The sequence below is a fragment of the Microcebus murinus genome, chromosome 9, assembly GCF_040939455.1.
Source record: "Microcebus murinus isolate Inina chromosome 9, M.murinus_Inina_mat1.0, whole genome shotgun sequence".
Lineage (NCBI taxonomy): Eukaryota > Metazoa > Chordata > Mammalia > Primates > Cheirogaleidae > Microcebus > Microcebus murinus.
The window spans coordinates 88,854,128-88,880,398 of NC_134112.1; the positions used below are offsets into that span (position 1 = coordinate 88,854,128).

Consider the following 26,271-nt stretch of genomic DNA (forward strand, 5'->3'; position numbering starts at 1 on the left):
TTTGACCCTCCCACCATGTTTACTCCTCGTACAAGATCGAGTCTCCTGTAGTAAAATCAGAGTTTTTGAAGCAGTTACTTAATTAACGGCGTTGTGTAGACAAGGCGGAGCCCCGCCCCGTAGGAGGAGCTAATACCGGCGCACCGAATTAGGCGGCTGGTCATTAACAAACGAACCCTTAATCTTTCCAGAGGAGGGAAACACACACAAAGGCCCAATCAGAGGCCGCGCTTCCACTATCTCGAGGGGGCGGGGCTGGGCGGGCACCTCCCACCTCTCAGCCTCCTGCAGCGGCGGTCGGAGCTCGCGGGCTCCGGAAGGCCCCGCCCCCTCGCCAGGCGCGGCGGCTATTGGGCGGCGCGCTCCTCGCCGTCGCCTCAGTTGCTGGGAGAGGGAGGGCGGGGCCCGAGGTGGGCCGGGGGGCCCGAGTGAAAGGCAGGCAGGCGAGGGCGGGCTGGGCGGATTCAGCGAGCGCCGCTGCGGTTGGAGAGGCGGACGGGGCGCAGCCTCCCCGGTGCAAGGGACGGTCCCCGCTGACAGATCCCCTTCTTCCGGCCGCGCCACCCGGGAGGCGGATCCCCGGGGCCTGAGGAGGCTTCCTCCGCCAGGCTCTCCTTCCCTCCCTCCCTCTGCCGAGGGTCAGCGGAGCGGCCTCAGAGGAGGAGCGGCAGGAGGAGGAGGAGGTCGTCGGGGGCGGCGGGCGGAGACCGCGCTCCCCCTTCACCGGCAGCGGCGGGGGCAGGACAATGGAGGTGGCGGTGGAGAAGACGGCGGCGGCCGCGGCTTCGGCGGCGGCCGCCGGGGGGCCCTCGGCGGCGCCGAGCGGGGAGAACGAGGCCGAGAGTCGGCAGGGCCCGGACTCGGAGCGCGGCGGCGAGGCGGCCCGGCTCAACCTGTTGGACACTTGCGCCGTGTGCCACCAGAACATCCAGAGCCGGGCGCCCAAGCTGCTGCCCTGCCTGCACTCTTTCTGCCAGCGCTGCCTGCCGGCGCCTCAGCGCTACCTCATGCTGCCGGCGCCCATGCTGGGCTCGGCCGAGACCCCGCCGCCCGCCCCCAGCTCCGGCTCGCCGGTCAGCGGCTCCTCACCGTTCGCCACCCAAGGTGAGAGCTGCCCGCGGTCGCGGGGGAGCCCCGGGAGGCGGGCGGGAGGGGGCCGGCGCCCTTGTGCGGCGCGACCGGCTGTCATGTCGCCGCCGCCCGGGGTGCGCGGCGGGGGAGGGGCGAGGAGGAGGGTCTGTGTTGGCGACGGTGACATGGAGGGCCCGCGCGCTCGGCGGCGTGCGGCGCGCGGGGAGCAACTTGCTTGGGCGCTGTGGACTTGGCCACTCTGCTGCTGCTCCTCGGCGTTCTCCAGAGTAGGGTGGCCCGTGCGACCCGCACTTTTGCGGATCTCTCCTTCAGTCTAGATCTGCGGTTCTTTGCCGACTGCATCTAGTTAACTGCTCCTCGCTCCCTCCGCAGAGCTTTGTCCAGGTCCATATGATCCTAATCATCTCGTATATACCCACGTTATTTGAGCTGAGCTGAAGGGGGGAAGGGAGGGCTGAAGATTAAGTGGTGACTTTCTTTGATGATTGATTGCAGGTTGAACGCCGTTTGTTGCCTATCTTGCATGTTTGGGGCTCTTTACCTTAATGAGTTCCCAATTCTCTTCTCTCCCCTCAGCTGGGGACAAAGGAACCAAGAGACGTTGTTTTGTTGTCTCATTCGAAGGTTTTATTTTGAGACGCTAAAGGGTAAAGAAAAATAGAACAAAGTGGTTTGGGGTGCAGGGTTTTCTTGTATTTGGAAGACAAAGCTGGGAAGTTACTGTTCTCTTTGTGGTATTTGTTGCTGTATAATGAGACTTTTGACAGGTAGTTCCTATTGCTAACGTTAACAGGTTTTTGCAACATTTAAAGTAAGTTAAAGTAAACACAGCTTCTAGTAGAATACTTGAGGTTTTCAAAATTTGTTCAAATACTTGAGCACGTTCTTTTTAAAAACGGCATAACTGGAAAAGAGATCATTTACTTTTAATTTACATTTCCTTTTTAGAGAGAATGGTTGCTTTATTTAGAAATAAACTGCTAATTAAATAACTGCCCTAGGTCAAGGGGTGTATGAAATGGATTCTTTAAACAGGTTGTGGTCTTAGACTCATTTATTTAACTGCATGTTAGGAACAGTATCTAGATGTAGGAGACAATTTTCCATGGGTCTCTTCGTTTCTGCCCTCTTGTCAGCGAGGTACTGACTGCCTCTTTGTTTCTCTTTTTTCAAGGATGTATAAGGAACAGCCTTGGAAGATAGAGATAGTGTCTTGCACCAGTGACTGAGTGCAGGTGCTTGATTGCAGCCTTTTGATTGAATCAAAATTTTACAGAACAAATCCTTCTAATAAAGGGATTTTTTCTGTGAAGTTTGAATTCGGTGGAGGGGTGGCACTTGGGGATCTGGGGGGGCCACATGCAGCCTTGAGGCTGCAGGTTCCTCACCCCTCAGAGAGAAGGGCAGGGATGCAGACTGTCCAGCATAATAAAGATAATGTCTCCTTCTGGAGCAAAGGGTAGACATGCTTATCGCCCATCTTAAAAGATTAGGGTTCCCTAAGCTTAGGGTCTTCTCTCACCATCCATGAAACTGGTAGACTACTTCCTTAGCCTGCAAGTATGGTAAAATCTCGGATCCTTCATACTAGTTTGCACTGAAGTAAGTGCTCCACCTATTTGAAAGTTAGTTACAGGTGAAATTTAAACCTTAGTTCTTAATTCTTAGACACATTTTAAGGTTTCTTTTATTTGTATTTTAAATGTGTAAACATGCCAGTAGCCAATTAAGATCTGAATTTTGCATAATTATGATTTATTATGTGCCTGGCCATGACATTTGGACTTGAGTGAATGAGAACTTGGGTAGCTCTGATCTTAAATTCTGAGACAAGTTTGGAATTCCAGACTTATCAAAATGTTCTGTGTAAAAAAAAAAAAAAAAAAAAAAATGTTCTGTGTAATTACAATCTACAGGGTTTTTTTTTCATCTTTATGTTGTGTCGTAAGCAAGAGATCAGGAAAAACATTTAAATTGGAAGATAATGTTTTTGTCTTATGCTGAGAAAAAGCCTTCAAAAAATTATACTAAAAATAAACCACCATAAAAGGGCTACGGTTATCTTGAGTCTTTACTGATTTGAATATTTTCTCCCTTCATCTCTCCTTGCTTACTTTAATACTAGCTGAAGCAAAAGTTAAGAAAATATTTAATACATTTCCTAACTAAAGAGTTCATTTGATCATCTCTGCTCTTCATTCTCCTAATAACTTTGTGATATAGGCATCATGGGTCAAATAGTATCTATAGAGGTTAAGCAGGTACTTGAGATGGAAAATTGTGAGTGTTGAGGTAAAATAACAGAATGGTGGGGAGTGAAAGGGGTTGGGGGGCACATTATATTGAGCTCTGGCGATTGTCCTATGAGAGTACAGGGCAGGTGTTGACGGATCTTTAAAAAAATTTTTTTAATGAGAAGTCTGATTCTGGATTTTTTATGTAAAATTTCCTTGGTATTATATATTGGCAAGTAATTTTTAAAAATGCATTTATAGGCCCATACTATAGGCCAAACAACAAGTTTGTTGAGGCCAAATATGCTAGTTATATTTTCTTTTTAGATTTCAAAAACTGGGGATTTTCAAATGTTAGCACTAGTAGTATCACCTACTAGTTAAAAGTTTAGATTTTTAGGCCTCTCCCTCCTGAGAGCCTGATTCTAGGTCATCTGGGATAGTTTCACGATTCTGGAGTGTAATATTAAACCCTAGTGTTTCTTTAACTGAAACAGTATTATATTCTAATACAATTGATCATAATACAATGTTTTAGCAAATTGAGACCAAAATTCAAGGTTTAGTTAGAGTTGTAGGTCTTAACACTATTAGAACTAGTTTCCCTTAATGTAAAATACTTTTTTGTGTTCCCTTTGTTATCCTAAATGAAATTCATAGAAAATAAATCCTGGCACATTTTTCTTACAAAAGTCAACACAATGTTTTAACTGGGAGAAATAAGATAAAACTAATAACAGAAAAGTGTAATTTTTAAATGCTCAGACACAAATACACTAGCCACCAAGTCCCCATTGAGAACATATGTCTAAAACCTGGGTTTAAACTGTCCTTTTCTAAGAAAGACTACATGTTGGAAGGAGTGAGGGAAAATGACAAGCTAAAGTAGGATGACTACCTCAGTCTTAACTGTCATTTTCTTAGTATGTGATAACTATCTAGGAAAGAGGCAAGCTTAGAAAACCAATTTTCTTTAGGTATATTAAGTCAGAAGACAAACTGATCTTTTTTTTTTTTTTCTTTTTAACATTAGGCATACAAGCTAATTTTTTTTTTTTCTTTTTAAGACAAACTGATCTTGAAGAAACATTGTATCATTGGGCAGTATTTTGTGGTATTGATGTGCTGTTCAGCCAAAGAGTAACAAACTCAAAGAGCTATTTTTAAAGAATACTGAGAGCATACTTTTGAAAGGGATCACATTATTTGTCCAAGGAGAGTAAGATAAAAGAACCCATCAGTATTTTAAGACTTCTTTACTAACTCTAAGCATATAAATATGTAACTCTATTCTGGGAGCTGATTTCTTCTTTTGATTCTTGGCATAAAGTATAAATCATCTCATGAGTATAAGATTTAATGGCAGAAGATTAATAGTGTTTAAGAATGATCTATATTCTCTGTGTCTGTTCTATGTACAATTTGTTTATTCCTTTACCTGTGGATGGAAATTATTGTTTTCAGCTTGGGGTTATTATGAATAAAACTGTTATAAATGTGCATAAGTCTCAGTGTAGATATATTTTCATTTCCCTGAGTAAATACTTAGAATTGAAATTCATTTGTGTGATAAATGTGTATTTACACTGGCTGTACCCTTTTACACTCCCTATAGTTTGTTGGCCCATGCCCTCTGCAATTTGGGTGTTATTAAGTTTAGCCATTCTAGTAGGTGTGAAAGAGTATCTCATCATTTTAATTTTCATTGATGAATAATGTTAAGCATCTTCTCCTGTGCTTAGTGGCCATTCTTATATCTTTTTGTGGTGACATTTTGGTTTAAATCTTGTAGATGTTTAAAATTAGGTAGTATGTAAAAATCCTTTGTATGTATTCTGTATCTTGGTCCTTTGTCAGATATGCGTATTGCAAGTGGTTTTTTTCCTACTCTCTGCCTTGCCTGTTCATTTTCTTAATTAGTGTCTTTTGAAGAGCTAAAATTTTAAATTTTGATTAAATCTGGTTTATCAATTTCTTTCCGGGTTTTGTGTCCTAACAATTCTTTGTTGGTTACAAGTTTACTAATATTTTCTCTACTTTTTTCTTGAATACTTTTATTGGTTTTGCTTTCAAATTTACACCTATAATCCATTGAGTTAATTTTTGTGTGAGATAGAGGTTGAGGTTCATGTTTTTAACTATATTTTAAGGCACCATTTATTGAAAAAGAGTACTTTCCTCATTATATTACTTTGGCATTATTGTACAAAAATCAATTGACCATGTGTGTATGGTCTATTACTATATTCTTCTCTATTGATCTATTCATTCAGCTAATACATAATGTTTTATGATTACTCTAGCCTTTTTAGCAAGTTTTGAAATTGGGCAACTTGTTCTTTTTCAAAATTGTTTTGGCTCTGGAGTTATTTGCATTTCTTTACAATCGGCTTGTCAGTTTCTATCAAAAGTCTGCTATGGTTTGATTGGCATTGCATTGAATCTAGATACCAATTTGGGGAGAATGATCTTGATATTGACTCTTCCTAACTGAACATGTTTTATCTCCCATTTATTAAATATTTGGATATTTAAATCTTTCAGACTATTGTATGGTTTTCATTGTAACTGTCTTATACAATTAAGTTTAATTATTTTATAATGTTTAATGATACTGTAAATGGTATCTAAAAAATTTCACTTCCATTTGTTGCCAATATACTTAAATATGATTATTGATTGCTTACATTCCATTATCTTGCTAAATTCAAGTATTAAATCTAGTAGTTTCTTTTTTTGTAGATTACTTAGGATTTCTATGTACACTACGGGAAGATAGTTCTCCTTTCTTTCTATTCTTTATAATTTGTCTTTTTCTTTCCTTATCGCACTAGTTAGGGCCTCCAGTACAGTATTGAATAGAGTTGAATTTCAATATTAAATGAAAGGAGGATATCCTTGCCTTATTCCTGATCTTAGGAGGGAAACATTTAATTGCTCACTATTAATATATTAGCCTTTTGTTTTTTAATAGATGCCCATTGTCAAAATGAAGTTCCGTTTTATTCTTAGTACAGTGATAATTTTTATTATGAATGGGTAATGAATTTTTAAAATGGTTTTTTGGTATTTATTGAAATGATCATGTGATTTTTCTCCTTTTTTCCCCATTAATATGTGAATTATATTTATTTTTAGGTGTTAAACCAGTCTTACATGCTTGGGATATACCTTACTTGGTTGTGCTACAGGTATTTTGAAGCTTTGTCTTACTTATGAATTGTCTACCCTTTTTAAACATGAAATACCCTTTGTCTCTCATTAATATAGCTAAGCCAGTTTTTTATTTATTTGAATGGTATATTTTTTCCATGCTTTTAGTTTTTTAACTTTTATATTGAAAGTGTCTCTTATAGATATGATATAGTTGTCTTGTTTTTATTGAAGCTATCAATTTTTGCTTTTAATTGTTTAATCCGTTTACATTTTAAGTAATTGTTGGTATGGTCAGGTTTAAGACTATCATCTTTTTGTTTTCTCTTTGTTCCTGCTTGGCCTCTGGTATCTTTGGTCTTCTCTCAATCTCTAAGCAGCTGCTCTCCGATAAAAACTTCCCATGGTCTTGCTCTGCACATGTGTGGTAGCCTTTAGCCAAGGACTTGGCAAAAACCCTACTACGGCAGACTACTGGCGCCCTTTCTCTGTTCAGCTCCTGTTTCCGCAGCTTTGCTGTATATATTCCAACTGGTTTACAACCCCAAAATCTCTCTGGCTCTTTAGCTATGTGCTGCATTGGCTGTAGCTTCCTGAACCATGGTCAGAAAATAGACCCCAGTTAGAGAATAAAGATATTTTGAGGGTTCACCTGAATTTCCCTTTTCTCAGGGACCACAGTATTGCATTGCCTGTTGTCCATTGCCTAAAAACAGTTGCCGTCTGTATTTTTCCCAGTTGTATATAGTAGTTAATGGCAGAAAAGCTTGTGTCAGTATCAGTTACTCTATCCTGGTGGGAAGGTGATATCCGAAGACTGGTTTTTAATCGCATTATGCCTTTCTTATATGCTCAAATATGGATAATTTGCAAACTTTGATTATTAAACTATCATGGACAAGTTCCAAAATTTCTTCCTGTAATCCCCTTGATCTCTTTCTCAAAATTTACTCCTGCATTTTTAATACACACTAGACCAGTAGTCTCAAATGGGATATGTATGTACCACATTATGCAGAAAATGTAATCCATTGAGTTGAGGGAAAACATTCAACTTTTTTTCAGAAATTAAACTTTAAAGTACTTGATATATAGCTTGTCAGGGTCACACGAATAAGCATGTTAAATGACTATATTTCATATATGCTGTACTGATTATCCTGAGGATAGGAGTCAAGCCTTCCTCAAGCCCAAATGGTACTTTTGTGTGAGTCAGAAAAAAGTTTTCTAACTCTTTGCATCTTTTGCACCAAGGAATGCATCCCTTAGGAAGTGGACTATATTTTAATCCCTGTTTGCCCTCAAGTCAGACAGTCCCTTGTACTGTACAACCTACTAACTATACACAGCTGCTCTGAAGGTAATGGGATTTCTACACTGCACACTCTGTTTCTTTTTCCACCCAAAATGTAAATGCAATTGACATGTTTGAATAAATGGGTTTATGGATTTTAGTATCAGTTTTTAACTAAAATGACTGACAAAAGATTGAAGATTATTGTAGGCCATTAGCAGGCCTCTGCCATAAAACCCCCAATCTCAGGTTCTCGGGAAGGCCCATATGGAGGCTGCTTACAAAAGCCCCTCAGCAGTCTGGAAAGTACCTAAATTGCAGGATGTAGGGCACATGTACAATAGCGATAAAATGTGATTCCCCAGTTGCAATTAATGACATAGAGATAGTTCCATTTAAGTCTGTTGTCAAGATTGGGTGCTATTGGCTTAGCTCCTCCCACTTTAGGAAAATATAGAAGGCTAAACCTAGAGAAATCAGGGCTACTTATATTTAATGACTTTCCCCCAGTGTTGTGTGGATGGATATGTCATTCTTTGGACTTGAATGTGCAATTAGCTGGCAAGGAGATTAACTTGCAAGATTTCTACAGATCTGTGTTCTGTAGAAAGCTGTCACTGTTGCTGTCCCATTTTGTTTCATTTTATCAGGTGTATAGAGTTGATAGAGTTTTAATTTCCCACCAGCCTTAAATTACTTGTATCTTTGAAGTCTCATTTTCAGTTATGATAAAGATAATACTCCTTTGCAAGCACAGTAGCATTAAAGTGGCAGAGCATCATAGGCTTCCTTCGCTTTTATTGTGAGGTTAACAAAAGTGATTATCTAACCAGATATAACAAGAAGTGGGCCTAAAATTATCAAGGAAATTCTTTGAAATTGATGGACATCCTCTATTATGAAAATAATGGACCATGCCTTAAGTGTATATTGTATCTTGGCATATTAGTTGACAATGATATTAAGCTATTGTAATTACCAAGATATTTAAAAATGTTATCTCATCTTGATTTTATTCTTTAAATATGTGTTATGCTTATGATTTATGTACAGGATGCACTAGTAATGTAGTATAGTATATAAATATGTAGGGTACATATTCAAATATTTGTGTTTAAAATAACATAGAAACATAAATATCACCTGAATTGCCTCAATATTTTTGCTTCTAATCTAGTCTTTCAAAACCTTTTTCAGGCCGGGCACAGTGGTTCACGCCTGTAATCCTAGCACTCTGGGAGGCTGAGGCAGTGGATCATTTGAGCTTAGGAGTTAAAGACCAGCCTGAGCAAGAGCGAGACCCTGTCTCTACTAGAAAAAATAGAAAGAAATTAGCTGGACAACTAAAAATATATATAGAAAAAAAATTAGCTGGGCATGGCGGCGCATGCCTGTAGTCTCAGCTACTTGGGAGGCTGAGGCAGAAGGATTGCTTAAGCCCAGAAGTTTGAGGTTGCTGTGAGCTACGCTGATGCCATAGCACTCTACTCAGAGCAACAGAGTGAGACTGTGTCTCAAAAACAACAACAACAACAAAAAAACCCCTTTTTCAAATCCCATGTCTTCTTTGAAGTTGTAAAACTACCTTATTTCTCAAAGAACTTTCTTTTCTGATTTATTCTAATGTAAATAATCCATAGATACTCATGTCATAGTATAATACATTTAAAAGAAAAATGTCTTCTATAGGGATTAGGAATCATGACTACCAGATCTTTATTTTACTTTGATTATGGATGAATAGTCTTCCCAGCATTGCTTAATTAGCTGCCTATGTTCAGCATGAAGCATAACCAGGAAGAGAGCCTATAGCACATGAGATTCCTAGTGTCAGTCTCTTTGTACTGGTACATGTTGATTTTTATGTTTCTTCCTGTCCTCATCAAATCTGCTAGACTTGATTTGTTTTCCATGTGACTTTAATTGCTTTTACTAGTCTTCCCGCCTCAGCTTTCCCTACTCATCTTTTGGTATTAAGTTTTCTTCCCACTTCTCTGATCCTTTAGTCTCCTTATCTTTTCTTCTGTTCTTCTCTCTTCTATTCTGGAGAGTAGAGTGAGGAAATCACCCTAGGACAACCTGATATGTAATGGCTCCTATCTTAGAATGAACTTCCAAAGGAGGCTGAAAAGTAGTAGGAGAAAACCAGAAAAATGTGATGTCATGGAAGCCTGAAAAATAGTTAACAGAGGTAACAGTGTTTTACTGTGTCATGCTCCAGCAAGGTCAACAAGGAAGAGACTTAAAAAAAAAACAACAAAACATTAAGGTTAGTGACATGGAGAAGCATAACTTGGTGGAGAGATTGAAATGGAAACCAGATTAGGGTAGGCTAAACAATGAGTGGGAGATGTAAAGATGTAGTTGGAAAGTTCAGACAACTCTGTAGAGAAGTTTATCTCTGAAGGCGAGGAAGAGGGATAAAGTAATACCTGAGGAAAGAAAAATACAGAGTTTAAAAGGATTTCTTATTTCCTTTTTTATAAATCAAAGAAGCTTAAGCATATTTAAATGAAAGTGGAAAGGATTCACTCAGGAGAAATGTTGAGTAAATAAAAGATGAGATTTGTGAGTGTCTGAGGCTTCTGAGAAGGCAGGAAGGGATTGATTCATGACATGGGTAGAGGGATTGGTGACTTGGATAGGAGGAGAGACATTTTCTTTATTTTGGACAGGAGAGAAGGCAAGAATAGGTGTAAATATGGAAGGTTTGTGTGTCTTCAGAGTAGATGGAGTTTCTGTATTCTGAGCCCCCCACCTATTTCTTTTAGTAGAAAGTGAGGTCTTCTGCTGAGAATGAGAGGGTAACAGGCATGGAACAAGGATTGAGGAGTGGAGGAATTTTGAAGTTGACCAGTAAATGTAGTGTTGTGTTGGGACTCCTTTGCTGCTAGAGACCATAAATTAACAGTGATATCTGTTTGTCTTCTTTATGCTGTCCAGCACCTCTGTGAAGAAGCAGTATATTGTAGGGAAGTGCTACTCAAAGTGTAGTCTGCAAGCTGTTAGAGTCTGAAATAGGATAAGGAGTTTGCCACAGGATATAAACCAGGGTACAGCTTCCTTCATCTAGCAAGTCTATGAAGAAATTGTCAGCTGAAGTAAACAATGTGTTCAGTGACTTGGTTGGTTTACATTCTGACACAAACTCCTTATTGCTCAAATGACTTGGTAACAAACAGTAGATGGCCACTTCAGGTAGCACTGTTTTGGGGTATTGGTGAGCATGTCTGTTACATGCTAAAATAAAAATGTGTGTGGGCCAAATTACCCATAGTAGTAAGAACCTTACAGGAATAATAGCTGTGTGGGAACAAACTGAGGAATTTAAAGGGACTTTAATAGTCCTAAGAATGATACAATCTAAATACCACCAACAAATAACCCAAAAAGGTGGGATTTACCTCATTGGAAGATACAGTGGACCTATCTGGTAATACTAGCTGGTAATACTAGCTGAGACAAGGAGGGAGCATATCAGGTTCAGATTTCTGGCTGAGTACTAAGAGACCACAGAAAAGTCTGAGGCAGTTGAGATAGATTGGTCCCTGAGGTTCTTAGAAATTCTCAGTGAAAAAACAGAGCCCTACACTGAGAACAAACTGTTGAAAATAAACACGAGTTGACGAGGGTAGGAATTTAGGGGTAAAGAAGGAAAAGACCCAGCTACATATGGGAGGGAGGGGACATTGGAGGATGCAGATCTCTGAAATTGTTAGAGAAGTGGTTTTACACTAAGGTACCATAGATTTGAATACTCAATGGTAACAACGTAAGAGGAAACCATGGGACTCTGAATCTAGAAGAGCTATCTTAGCTTACAGCCTGTGCTAGGGCTGTAAAGAAAAGGAAAATACTTTGAGTATCCATAGAAAAAGATGGGATCTTTTTATAACAGAAAGGATATCAGATTGTCATCAGACTCTCCAACATCAGCATTTGAGTCCAGAAAAGATTTTAAGATTTTTCACAGAAAGAAAATATGAGTTGAGATTTTTATATCCAGCCAAACTGATCTTCAAGCATAAAGGCCACATGTAAGAACTTGATCACTTATTTAAGGTGATGACTGCCAGGTTTCTCCACTCTAAACCTATTGCCTCTTCCCTTTTGTAATTAATAAGTAACCTCTTAGGAAATATTTTGGAGTCTGTGTAAATATTCTGTTCCCAAAAAACTTGGATTGGCATACACTGATTCTTGTATCAGTTATTACTGTGATGTTGTAAAATGATTTTTCTATTCTATGCTTATTGGTCTATATGGATGACCATTTTCTTTTCTACTTATTAATATCATGGGCTTGTGGAACTTTTTATTCAATATGTTATAATCTATTCCTTTCATAGTTTATTTTGATAATCAAATTGTCCTAATTTGATTATCCCTTCAAGTTGACATCTGTGTTCTTTGACATGCCCCCGTCACTTTTTGAGCACTTTCCGGAAAAATGAATTTCTAGGTTTATCTTTTACCTTTTACTTTTTCTGAGCCAGTTCTCCAAGGTGGCCCAATCCCTTATTTTGATGAAGTCCAACTTTTATGGATTGTTCTTTTGTGTCATATCTAAGAAGTCTTTATCTGACACAGGTTTTTGTTTTGTTTTGTTTTTGAGACACGGTCTGTAGCCTAGGCTGAATTGCAGTGGCATCAGCATAGCTCAGTGCTGCAACTTCAATTTCATGGGCTCAAGAAATTGTCCTGCCTTAGCCTTCTCTGAGTAACTGGGACTACTGGCATGCCCAACTAATTTTTCTATTTCTCACTCTTGTTCAGGCTGGTCTCAAACCCCTCAAGTAATCTTGGCCTCCCAAAGTGCTAGGATTACAGGCGTGAGCCACCACCCCAGCCTAACAGATGTTTTCTCCTCTGTTTTCTTCTTCTTCTTCTTCTTTTTTTTTTTTTTTTTTTGAGACAGTCTCACTCTGCCCGGGCTAGAGTGCCATGGCATCAGCCTACCTCACAGCAACCTCAAACTCCTGGGCTCGAGCGATCCTTCTGCCTCAGCCTCCCGAATAGCTGGGACTATAGGCATGTACCACTATGCCCAGCTAATTTTTTCTATATATTTTTAGTTGTCCAATCAATTTCTTTCTATTTTAATAGAGACAGGGTCTCACTCTTGCTCAGGCTGGTCTCGAACTCCTGAGCTCAAATGATCTACCCGCCTTGGCCTCCCAGTGTGCTAGGATTCTGTTTTCTTCTTGAAGTTCCATAGTTTTAAGGTTTACTTGTAACTCTATGAGCTATTCATTTTGAGTTAGTTTTTATGTGGTATGAAGTATGGGTCCAAGTTCATTTTACATATGGATTTTCAACTTTTCCAGTACTGTCATTGAAAAGACTATCTATCCTTTCTCCACTGCATTGGTATTGTCAAAAATCAGTTGTCCACGGATGTCTGGATTTATCTGTTCCATTGATCTATTTGTTCATTTTTATACCAATATCATGCTATTCAGTCTGTTAGGTAGGGATCAAATCTGCAGGTGGTGTATATAGGCCAGGCAGGTGGTTCCTAGAGGCAGAGAAGCCAGGGAACAATGGGGAAGGGACAGCAGGAAAATGCAGAACACCTGATAATATTTGGTAATAATCTACACCTCCTGTAAGCCCTCCCCCAGATCAGGCCAATAAAAGGAAACCACCTGGGAGTCCACAATGGCTTTCTCCACTTGTGGAGCTATTCTTCTCTTTGCAATGTATTTTCACTTTGGGTAGCTTCCTTCTTTACTTTCACTTTGTATAGTTTCTTTCTTTTCTGTAATAAACTGTTTGTGTGGAATTGCTTTGTATGTGTGATCACTCTGTCATTGGCTCAACTCGGTACCAGTACTTGTTCTTGACACTGGGAACCAAGGACCAAGGAACATCAAGATAGACCTGACATTTGGTGCGGAAGCCTGGGAAGGAAATGTGCTGCAGACTCTGGTAAGGCAAGATGACAATGATGTGTGTCTGGTGGAGACTGCTTTGTTGCACTGTCTTTATGGCATCTTGCTTCCCATGTTTAGTCCCCTCAGTTTTCAGAACCTCTGTTTCTCTTCCCTATCTCCACTGTTGGAGTGGTAAATTACAAGCTTCCTGTGTATTCCAAAGTTTCTCTTTGCACTCTCCTTTTCTGGTGCTTCCCAGTCACTTTACCTCCCTACTGGGAAAAACCTTACTCTGTATGTTGCAACATTTGTTGTGCGGTGTTCTATCTTTTCTCTTGTAGCGTTTGTGCTTTTTTTAGCTGCACTAACCTTGACTTTGCAAAGTTTGGCCACTATTGCCTTGTTGACTTTATTAGAGGAAAGGGGGGAAGGTGGGAAACCTTGTACTTATTAGTTTTTTGCCAGACTTAGGGAATCCTCCATTTTTAACAGAAATGCTGTTCAGAAATGGGGGGAGGTTCCATACATTCAAGCTTTCATGGCCCTTTATTGGGATCCTGACTTGAGGAATGGGCACAGGATGTGCCTAGCCTATGTAACCTAGGCACCAAGAAACTGTGCCAGACATCCTAAATTGTTACAACAAACTGGGAAACAAATGGAGAGCTACATGGGAATACTGCAAAACAGGCTTTTATTACACCGGCGGGCTTAGAGGGGTCTCGCCTCCAAATTCTGAGCAAAATGGAGTCTGAGCATGGTGGATTTTATATATTACAGAAGCAAATGGTTACAAAGTCTGCACGAGATTGAGATCTAGTCTCGCCTTACTTATAGTTGTTTAGTCATGCTATTTTGTAGTTAATGCACAAGGTCACTCTACAGTTGCTTAGTCATGCTAGTTTACAGTCATGCTACTATTAGGAAGGGAGTGGAAAAATTCTCCCTTATAAGATGATCCCTTTTTTAGTCCCCACCAGAAGGCCTGCACTCCACCCTGGAGCCTCCTCAGTCCCCAATTTTGGGGGTTGAGGAGTGGGAGGGGTGTTCCATTTTCTGGCACAGGATTTCAGCCACTGTTGGGAGAGTGGTGAATTTATGCTGTTGTCTCATAAGTGGAATTTGGAGGTAAAAAAGTAAGACTAATTTTTGATATTGTCAGTTTGGTGAAAACAGCTAAATGTTCTGAGTTGTCACCAAAGGTACTCATGTCTTTAAGGGCCTTACTGAGGTGAATATCTAATTTTCACAGGCTAGAAAAATGTTTAACAGAAAATAACTTAAAATAATAATTAAGATCTAAAAAAACTACTAAAACAATAGAGAAATTAACATAGATGTTTATAACAGACAACTCAAAACTTCCTGTTTCTTTGGTTTTTGCTAAAATTTAAAGTTATTAAAAGTAGGAATTCGGGTCAGTGCATCTGGTTCTGTATATGGGGTGTACCAAGAAATAAGATGTGTTGTAGAAGAGACAGAAAGTGTGTTCTTATTAAAAATATACATATGTACTTTTGCCTAATTCAGAGGTGGTTTTGACATTGATTCAAAGTATGGATTTGGAGGGAAAAGGCAAGAAAAAAGGTAACTAATAAGGTGGACACAAAAGAGATACAGAAAGGCTATGAATATGGAAATGTATTTTTGGTAAGAAAGGTTAAATGGAAAGGAGAATAATATTGTATAAGAAAGGATCTTGTATGGGAAATTCTAGTAGTAAAATAACGAAGTTTAAGAGAAGGAAAACTGGGGACAAAAACAAAAAGTTGCAGATAGTCTAAGGTGTGATAGGGTTTGTGAAAGAGAATTTATGAAGAAATTTGGTATATAATCAAGTTGGTTATGATTAAAAGGGAAATTTCTGTTGGGAAAAATATATCAAAAGTTCAGTACTCAAATGGTCAATCTGCCACCAAAGAGTTAAAATGGAATCTCTGTCTCTCTCACTGTTCCCTGCCTGCTTTAAAACTGCAGTTACTATGTCACTGTTACCATGAATTTAAGGTTACTGGGAATAGCCTGTTCTGGCAGCAGTGTAAACATTGAAAACTCATTTAAAACCAGCAGGAAAAATTACAAAAAATGAGGTTTACATTCTATTCCCTAGTTTTATTAAGTAGAAATTTCATTTAACCTAGACAAGGACCTCGGCATCCCCTTATGCTTAATCAGTGGACTGCCTATTCACTGTGGAAGATGGTGTGTTTTAAAAAGTTGAAGAGGTGGTAGAGCGCTTTTGGGAACTGAAGGACGCTCACAGTCACACTCTCCACCATGGTATAGGAGGTGTGTGGATTGAACATGGGCTTTACTGCTTGAAGTCCAAGGCCAAGAAGAACCAGCGTCCTAAGTAAAAGGTTGCTATTTCTGACCTAGAGCTGGCATTGCTTTCCTTTCTTACCTACCTTTCCTAATTCTGGGCCTTCCTGTTCTTAGGGTCCCTCTTACTCTCAGGCGATTAAATGGAAAAGTTGTCCTTGAGAGGGGCAAGGGTGGGGGTGGGGATTGGGAATTGAGGGTAGGGGGGCCTCCCCATGTCTGCCACAGGGCATGCGGACAAGAGGACTGGGTGTGGGATGGGGGGAGGTACGTGGCACCTCTGCAGTCAGGATTGATACACTGGGACTGGGGATACCTGGTCTAGTGGCCAGCTGAGGAGGTATGGTCGCAGCTTAATGAAGCCGGCCAGGCCTCACACAGCAGGAAGTTGGAGCGAAGCCTCTGTCCTGCACTCTGATGGTCATGGGAACACCTAGTCTAGTAGGGAGTCTATCATCTTCTTTTTTCCCCATAGAAACCATGGGACTGGAGACCTCAATCCCTACCCATTCTCCCCTGGGGTATCTGTTAAATAAAATTTGGAAGATCCTTGGATTCAACAGCCTTTGCAAAAAGAAAACTAGTGTTTTTCTGTAATATAGCCTGGCTCCAATACCAACTGCGGGACAGAGAATTCTGATCTGAGAATGGGAGCCTTAACTCAGATACTATCTTACAATTAGACATCCTTTGTAAAAGGGGAGGGAAATGGTTAGAAATTTCCTATGTTCAGGTTTTTATGTACCTGGGAGATAATCCCCAATATTATAAATCTTGTGTTGAAAGAAAAAACAAAAAAGGAAGACTGAGAAGCTTCTCAGCTGATCTGGGAAGGTTCATAGAAGAATTTGAACACCTGGTAGTTGTTTTTAACTTAACCTGGAAGGATGTGTGGGTCTTGTTCTCACGTTGTTGTTGCTCACTACATGAGAGAAATAGGATTTGGGTGGCCAGACATGTTTATGGGGATCAACTTCACACTTTAAATGCAAGTCTCCCACCTGGAAATTTGGCAGTACCACAGCGGGAATCTGGGATGGAATTATCAACAAGGCCAAGGAAGGTCCCATCTTCGCAGCCATATGTTAGTGCCCCTTATAGGGATATATATGAAAGCTATCCAAGTGAAACCAATCAACTCTTCTAAATTAGCAGAGGTAGTTCAGGGAAAGGAAGAAAGCCCAACAGTATTTAGAGAAAGAATCATTGAAGCCGTTAAGAAATTTACTAACATGGACCGCACCTTGACAGAGGCAGTATAGTGATAAATACCCACTTTATTAATAATTCTTACTCTGACATTCGTAGAAAGCTCCAGAAGCTGACTCTAGGACCCCAGAGAGACACAGCCCAGCTGCTGTCAGTGGCCTCTGTTGTCTACAACAACTGTGATCTGGAGGTAACCCTGAGGGACTCCCAGAAAGGCCAAAGTATTAGGGGTGGCTCTTGCTACAGTGGCTCTCCCCAGGCACTCTGAGGGGATCCAGGGATGGGGCCAGAACCTGCTATCAGTGTGGAAAACGTGGGCACTTTAAGAGGGAGTGTCAGGCCAACTTCAGAGGAGCCCCTGGGTAAAGCATGAAGGGCAATGAGAATCAGGAGGCCCTGTCCCAATCGTGGACAAGCTCGGCCATTCGGTATAGGATTGTCCCTCAACCCCTGTGGCCAAGGGGGAGCCCAAACCCTGGTGACCATGGTCATGGATGACCATACCTGAAGGGGTCTGGGGTTGGACACAGGCTCCCGCTGGTACCTTCCAGATCATGTATGAAGAAACCCAGGTAACCTTGAATATGGCCAGTAAACAAATTCTTTTTCTGATTGATATGGGAGCCACTTACTCGGTTGTAACATCCTGTGGCAGATGCCGGTTGCCGTCCTCCTGTGTGGTTGTGGGCATTGATGGATGCCCTACCAGAAGGTATTATACCTCTGCTTTATTATATAGCTGGGAAGGAATATTGGTAACCCATCAATTTCTGCTTATTATCCCTGAGGCTCCATTTCACTCTTAGGAAGAGACTTTTTAGTCAAATTAGGTCTCCAATTATAGTTACAACCCCATGCTATCATGTGGATCGGTAATCCTCAAGATGACTTTAAGGGAGAATAGAAACTACCAACAGCCCTGGAAAATATAGGTCCTGGAGTCTGGGCAAATGGAACCCCAGGAAAGGCTGTGATGGTTCCACCAGTAAAGGTGACTCTCAAACTGGGAATACTTTCAGGTTAACTAACATAGCAAACTCAACACTGAGCTCTATATAAAAGATATAACCACAAAACCGAAAGACTTAGAAAGGTAAAGAATAACAGGCTGGACAAAGACAGGCCAGACAAATCAAATAAAAAGAACAGTGGGATTATAGTTTTCATACTGCACATAGTAAAAATTCAGGTAAAAAATAAAGAGGTAGAACACATAATAATCCTATAAGCTGCAGTTCAAAATGAAGGTACATTACTGGGAATATGGATATTAACAACAACTTTCATTTTTTGAAGAAAAAAGCTTCATGAGAGTCACTAAGTATTGAGAACATTTTAATAGAAGACCTAAAATCCATCTCAGTTCAAGATAGATCAAGTGGACAAAAATTTAACAAGGCTGTTGAGGACTAAATACAACCAAAAGGTGGATCTTATTGATGTATGTATATTGCAGGTATATGTTCCCCCACAGATTCCCTGATATGCTTGAACCTATTGAAAGGGATTTGCAGTTCTGTTGGGAAGTTTGGTGCTGATTTAGTGATAAATACTTAAAAACTAAGCAAATTTAAAAAATGCATGCCACTTAATTTTAAGAATGAAATTGTTTGAGAAAGGAAATACAATTGTAATACTGTACAGCTCAGTTGTGAGCATTATTAAATGTTCATAATATCTAAATATGCATTTAATGGAAAACTTATAGAAATCAGTGTTAGGAGTATGAGGAGAGAAAGATTTTTTTTTTTTTTTGAGACAGAGTCTTGCTCTGTTACCCAGACTACAGTGCCATAGCATGAGCCTAGCTCACAGCATCCTCAAATTCCTAGGCTCAAGCAATCCTCCTGCTTCAGCCTCCCAAGTAGCTGGGACTACAGGTGCTAACCACCACTCGTAGCTAGTGTTTTCTATTTTTAGTAGAGATGGTGTCTTGCTCTTGCTCAGGCTGTTCTGGAACTCCTGACCTCTAGTGATCCTTCCACCTCGACCTCCCATAGTGTTAGCATTACAGGCATGAGCTACAGCACGCCCGGCCAGGAGGGAAAGATTTTTGAATGGGGGGTTTATTTACCATTTTCCATTATAAAGTTGGATAGCGGACTCCAGTGTTTTGTAATAACTCTTGGAATACTGTAATTTAAAAAGAACTTGGTGCATGTACTACTGTGTTTCCCCCAAAATAAGACAGGGTCTTATATTTATTTTTCTTCAAGAAGACACCCTAGGGCTTATTTTCAGGGGATGTGTTATTTTTTTTTTAAGTACGGTACATCAGTCTACATTTATTCAAATATAGTTAAGTCATCGTCTTCTAGAACATCATCATAACTCTCCAAACCCCGAATTCCATTCTGAGTTTCTTGCAAGTCTATTTCCTTTAGAACCATTGGCCCCAATCTCTCATGTCGAGCAATAGAGCTCTCATGAGGCAGATGAGAAGGGCTGCTCGTCGTCTTTACCCCTCCTCAACAAAATGCATGATGGGTTGTGCAGATATGGCGTAGCCAAACCCATCACTAGGTCTTATTTTTGGGGTAGGGTTTATATTGTGCAAATGCTTAGAAATCCTGCTAGGGCTTATTTTATGGGTAGGTCTTATTTTCGGGAGAACAGTAGTATAATTAAAAAACAAAATCATGAGACAGATATTAATAGTATAACTTAGGGAAAATTAAGTTATTTTGAAAGTAGTAAAAGAAAAATATTTTATCACACCTGTGGCTGGGCATGATGGTTCACACCTATAATCTCTGCACTTTGGAAGGCCAACTCAGGAGGATCCCTTCAGGGCAGGAGTTTGAGACCAGGCTGGGCAATGTAAAGACCCTGTCTCTACAAAAAATTAAAAAATTAGCTGGGTATGGTGGTGTGTGCCTATAGCTACTTGGGAGTCTGAGGCAGGAGGATTGCTTGAGTCCAGGAGGTCAAGGCTGTAGTGAGCTATGATCTTGCCATTGCACTCTAGCATGGGTGACAGAGTGAGACCCTGTCTCTTAAAATACTCTACGACAGTATTTAGTAAGCAAAGGTCAGCTTATTTCAGTAATATTTGATTGTGGAAAAATCTCATTTATATGCTCTTTTTCTGTATATACAATATGGGTTGTTAAAAAGATAAATTTAGGCATGTTAAAATCTTAATGAGTTTATTTGAGCCCTCACTGATTCATGAGTTGGGCAGCATCAATTGAGCATGTATTAATAGCTCAGTGCCCCACTGAGCAGGAAGGGGAAACTTGTCTAAGGTGTTCTCAAAAAGCAAGACAAAGAAAATATTTGATTGGTTAAAGTGGAAAGTACCTAGTTAGAGGTTAGTGTTGGTTTCTCATTGGTAAAGTCACTAGTTAGAGGTTAGTTGATAGCTTCTGATTGGTTAAGTTTTACATTGAGTTGGATTTCATTTTGCTTAAGTAGGAATTCAAGGTGCTATAGCCATCTCAGCATAATGGCCTCCCAATTAATTAATTTAGAGGGTATTAAAAGTTCTAATAGTTAAGGCTCCATCCTTTAATTTTTTTTTTTTTTTTTTAAACTAACCTCCCCTTAACAAGTTCTGTCAATTCTCAGTTCTCCTTTCTGTATCTCAGAAATCTCTTGCCTTCTTACCTTTTTAGTTCTAGGCCTTCTTTATTTTTTAGGATAATTTCAGCTGCTTCCTAACTGTTCCTCTTGCCTCTCAGTCTGCTTTCTCAAGTTTGTTGATGAGGCCTTACCTGCAAATTTAGGATGCTAAAACTTTTTAAAAATTGTGAGGGAAACACCTGTGCAGTTAACAATTTAAGTGAATACACATGTAACTACCACTTAGGTCAAGAAGTAAACATTGCCAGTACCCTGGAAGGTCCCTGTCTGTCCTTATCTCATCACCCCTTCCCTCTCCCTTAGAAGGAAACCATTTGCCCAATTTTTGTTTGTTTGTTTGAGATAGGGTCTGGAGTTCAGTGGCACTATCACAGCCTTGAACTCCTGAGCTCCAAGTGCTGGGATAACAGGCCACTATGCCTGGCCCCAGTTTTTATTTTAACAATTCCTTCATTTGCTTTATGGTGAATGCTATAATTTAGCTTTGCCTTTTTTGGGACTTGGTGTAAAAGGAATGATACTGGTGTATTTTAATATTTTATTTCTTGCTATTGTCATTTAATACTGAAGAGGTCATCTATCTTCTTTCCTGTAACTGTAGTTCATTCATTTTTAGCGCTGAATAATAGTACATTGAACAAATATACTGTAATTAATTTTTCCATTTTGTTGCTGTGCATTTGAAATGTTACTTATTTTTTGGCCTTTTAAAGCAATGCAGCTATTAACATACTTTTTAATGTATCCCGTTATTCATGTACGTAGTTTTTTTTGTTTTTTACTTTTTTTACTGAAAAGCAGAATTTCGGTCATAGAGTATATGAATCTTCAATTTAACATTTACAAAATGACCACCAGCAGTTCATGTGTGTTCCTGTTGGCTGAGATGTAGATTTCACCTCCATTTGGTGTTATAAGTCTTTATTTTTTGGCAATCTTGTGGGTATTTCCTGTTAATTTCTTTGGATCTTATATACTTTTCCTAAGTATCAGTTAGGCTGAGCACCTTTCATACTCATATTGACTATTTGGATTTCAGCTATTGTGAAGTACTGGTTCAAGTCTCTTTCCCATTTTTTTTTTTTTGTTGGGTTTTTAAATTTTTAATTTAATTAAAATTTTAATTTTTAATGTTTTCTTTTAAATGTTCTATAGTTTGCCCTTCACATTTAAGTTTTTGTTTCATCTGCAATTGGTTTACATGTATGGTGAGAGGGGTTAGAATCCAGTTTTTTTTTTTAACAGTTGTCCCAGCCCCATTATTGAAAATATTACCATTCGTTTCCCAGTGTTCAACATTTCCTTCCTTTATATATACATGAGTCTATTTATTAGCACTCTGATCTGTGTTTCTTAGGTAATTTTGATCTGTTGGTCTATTTGTTACTTCCTAAACCAGTGCCACATTCTCTCCATCACTGTGTTTTTTTTTTTTTTTTTTTTTTTTTTTTTTATTAGTTGGCCAATTAGTTTCTTTCTATTTATAGTAGAGACAGGTCTCGCTCCTGCTCAGGCTGGTTTCGAACTCCCGACCTCGAGCAATCCGCCCGCCTCGGCCTCCCAGAGAGCTACGATTACAGGCGTGAGCCACCACGCCTGGCCTACAGTAGGTTTTGATAGCTGGTAAACATATCCTCATGTAAACCCCCATTACTACCTGTCATTATTTATTCTTCAGAAACCTCTTTTGATTATTTTTTAGCTGTTTGAATTATCATGTATGTTTTAGAACTTATCTTTCAAGTTCCACAAAAAAAACCTGATAGAATTTTAATTGAGATTGTGGGAAATTGATATTATTTTTGTTTTTATGTTGATAAATTATCTTGGCCTATGGTTTTCATTTATAATGCTGTTTTTATGAGTTCTCTTGTAGAGTTAGGTGAACTTTATAAAATAGATTGCAGAGTACTACTTATTTCATTTCTCTGAATGAATTTATGTAAGATTGTATTTATTTTTATTGAATACACAATATTAATTAGGGCCTGGGGTTTTCTTTGTGGGAAGATTTTTGACTCCCAGTTCAATTTTCTTAAATGTTCATCTATAAGTCTCTTTGGATTTTCTGTTTCTACTTGAGAGATTATGGTGGACAGTTAATTTTTTTCTAGGAATTTTTGCACTTATACACTTTCAATTTTATTGATAAGTAGTTCATAACCTTAGTAATTATTCATATCTGTATTATCTTTTAAGTTACGAAGTTCTCTTTTTTTATTCCTGGTGCTGGTTTTATAGGCTTTCTCTTTTTTTTCCTCTTTCTGTTCTCACCAAAAGTTTTCAGTTTTATTAGTTTCTTTTAAAAAACCATATTAGTTCAATTTCATTTTATTGGTTTTCTTCGGGTTTATTATACTATGCCTTATCAGTGTTTTTGAATGCTTTTTTTATTGTAAAAATATATAACATAAAATTTACCATCTTAGCATATTTAAGAGTATGTTTTGTGGTATTAAGTACATTCACAATGTTCTGTAACTCCACTACAATTTTCAGAATTTTTTCTTCATCCTAAACAGAACTTCTGCACCCATTAAGCAAGAACTCCCCAGTCTCTGGTAACCTCTTTCCTACTTTCTGAGTTTGCCTATTCTAGAACCTTATACAAGTGGAATTCTATAATATTTATCCTTTTTTGGTCATTTCATTTCTTTTTAAAGAGATAGGGTATGGGGTCTTGCTTTGTTGTCCAGGCTGGTCTCCAATTCTTGCTCCTTAAGCAGTCCTCCTGCCTCAGCCTTCAAATAGCTGGGATTACAGGCACAAGCCACTGCACCCAGCTCATGTAGCATATTTTCAAGATTTAGCTATGGTGTAGCCTATATCAGATTTCATTTCTTCTTATGGTTGAATAATATTCCATCATATGGATATAGTGCATTTTGTTTATACATTCATCTTTTAATGGACATTTAGGTTGTTTCCACTTTGTAGCTATTGTGAGTAATGCTGCTACAAGCATTGGTGTACCAGTTACCTGTTTCAGTCCCTGTTTTCAATTCTTTTGGGTATGTAGGAATAGAATGGCTAGATCATACGGTAGTTCTATTTAGCTTTTTGATGAACTACTAAACTGTTTTCCACAGCAGCGGCACCATTTTTTATCCTACCAGCAATGCACAAGAGTTCTAATTTATCTACATCTTTATCAACATTTGTTTTTCTTTCATTTATTTTATTTTTTCGAACTCTTGGCCTTGAACGATCTGCCAGCCTCGGCCTCCCAGAGTGCTAGGATTACAGGCATGAGCCACCATACCTGGCTATTTTATATTTTGATGATAACTATGCTAATGAGTGTCAAGTGATGTCTCCTTGTGGTTTTGATTTGCATTTCCCAAGTGATGTTAAGGATCATTTCACATGCTTATTGGCTATTTGTATATCTTTGGAGAAATGTCTATATTCACTTTTCCCTAATTTTGAAAAAAAATTTTTGTTTTTGTTACAGGAGTTATTCATATATTCTGGATCCTAAACCCTTATAAGATACGTACTTTGCAAATATTTTCTCCAATTCTGTGAGTTGTCTTTGCATCCTTTCGATAATATCCTTTGATATACAGTAGTTAAAATTTTGGTGAAGTCAAGGCTGCATCATGCAAAATGGCAGAGTAGGAATCTCTAGAGGTTGAGCCTTTCACTGAAGCAACCAGTAAACTGGAAAAAATGACCAGAATCAACTTCCCGACTCTGGAGCCAGGGAAGTACCTGATGATGGGAGAGGCTGCTGCCTTTGCAAAATAGTTTGGAAAGTTGGAAATGGACTGCTCCAGTCATCAATAAGCAAAAATCAACAATCCCTTAGGAGTAGGAGAAATTATAGTTCCAGAGTTACCACAGTAACAGTATCTCTGCGTTTATCTTGCTTAGAGCTTATTGAGCATCTTCAGTGTATATACATTCATGTCTTTCATCAAATTTATTTATTTTAGCAAATTCAAAAATTTTTCCCCCTTCTCCTTCTGGGAGAAACAAGAGTTTGATGGTGTTCACAAGTGTCTTAGGTTCTGTTCATTTTTTCTTTATTGTTTTTAATTCTAAGACTTGCTTGATAATTTCAATTGCATTATCTTCCAGTTTGCTGGTTGATTCTGTCTGCTCAAATCTGCCATTACACCCCTCTGAATTTTTTTATTGTAGTTCTGGTACTTTTCAGCTCCAGGATTTCTTTTTTTTTTTTTTTTTTTTTATTTTTGTTTAATCTTCCTCTTCTACTGGATAGGATTTCTTTTTGGTTCATTTTTATAATGAGTATTTTTTTATTGACATTTCCTGTTTGCTCATACATTGTTATGATGTTCTTTTTTTTTTTTTTATTTCGGCATATTATGGGGGAACAGATTTTAAGGTTTCAATAAATGCCCTCCCCCCCACAAGTCTGAGTTTCCAGCATGACCATCCCCCAGATTGTGCACATCTCACTCCTTATGTATATATATACCCTCCCCCCTCCCCCCTCCCACCTCCCACCTGCCCAATACCCTATTAGTGTAGTACCTATGTGTCCACTTAGGTGCTACTCAGTTAATACCAGTTTGCTGGAGAATATATCTGGTGCTTGTTTTTCCATTCTTGGGATACTTCACTTAGTAGTATGGGTTCCAGCTCTAACCAGGAAAATATAAGATGTGCTATATCACCGTTGTTTCTTAGAGCTGAATAGTACTCCGTGGTATACATATACCACATTTTATTAATCCAATTAATCCAATTGATGGGCACTTGGGCTGTTTCCACAGCCTTGCAATTATGAATTGTGCTGCTATAAACATTCGAGTGCAGGTGTCTTTTTTGTAGAGTGTCATTGGATCATTTGGGTTTGATCCAATGGGATTGCTGGATCAAATGGTAGATTCACTTGTATCGCTTTAAGGTATCTCCATATTGCTTTCCACAGAGGTTGAACTAGTTTGCAGTTCCACCAGCAGTGTAGGAGTGTTCCTCTCTCTCCGCATCCACGCCAGCATTTGTTATTTGGAGACTTTTTGATAAAGGCCATTCTCACTGGCGTTAAGTGATATCTCATTGTAGTTTTGATTTGCATTTCCCTGATGATTAGAGATGATGAGCATTTTTTCATATGTTTGTTGGCCATTCTTCTGTCTTCTTTAGAAAAGTTTCTGTTCAAGTCCTTTGCCCACTTTTTAATAGGGTTATTAGATTTTTTCTTGCTGATTCTCATGAGTTCTAAGTATATTCTAGTTATCAGCCCCTTATCGGATGCGTAGGATGCAAAAATTTTCTCCCATTCTGTAGGCAGTTTATTTTCATGACTGTTTCTTTGGCTGTGCAGAAGCTTTTTAGTTTCATCATGTCCCATTTATTTATTTTTGTTGCTACTGTGATTGCCTTTGGGGACATCATCATAAACTTTTTGCCTAGACCGATGTCCAGGAGAGTGTTTCCAACTTTTTCCTCTAGGATTTTAATAGTTTCATACCTTAGGTTTAAGTCTGTTATCCAGCGTGAGTTGATTTTTGTGAGAGGTGAAAGGTGTGGG

The 26,271-nt window shown here is 39.1% G+C and overlaps 1 protein-coding gene across 3 annotated transcripts in view; it reads left to right on the forward strand.

Annotated features, from left to right (window-relative positions):
• Positions 1-226: 226 nt before the first annotated feature.
• Positions 227-26,271, forward strand: part of TRIM24 (tripartite motif containing 24) — a 113,853-nt gene continuing 87,808 nt past the window's right edge. For 2 of the 3 annotated variants that reach the window (XM_012742700.3, XM_012742701.3), the window contains exon 1: positions 229-1,104. In XM_012742700.3, the coding sequence (XP_012598154.2) occupies positions 747-1,104 (358 nt within the window). In that variant the 5' untranslated portion in view covers positions 229-746. Of the gene's footprint in view, positions 1,105-26,271 lie in introns of all 3 variants that reach the window. The other variant, XM_012742702.3, reaches the window with a different exon arrangement.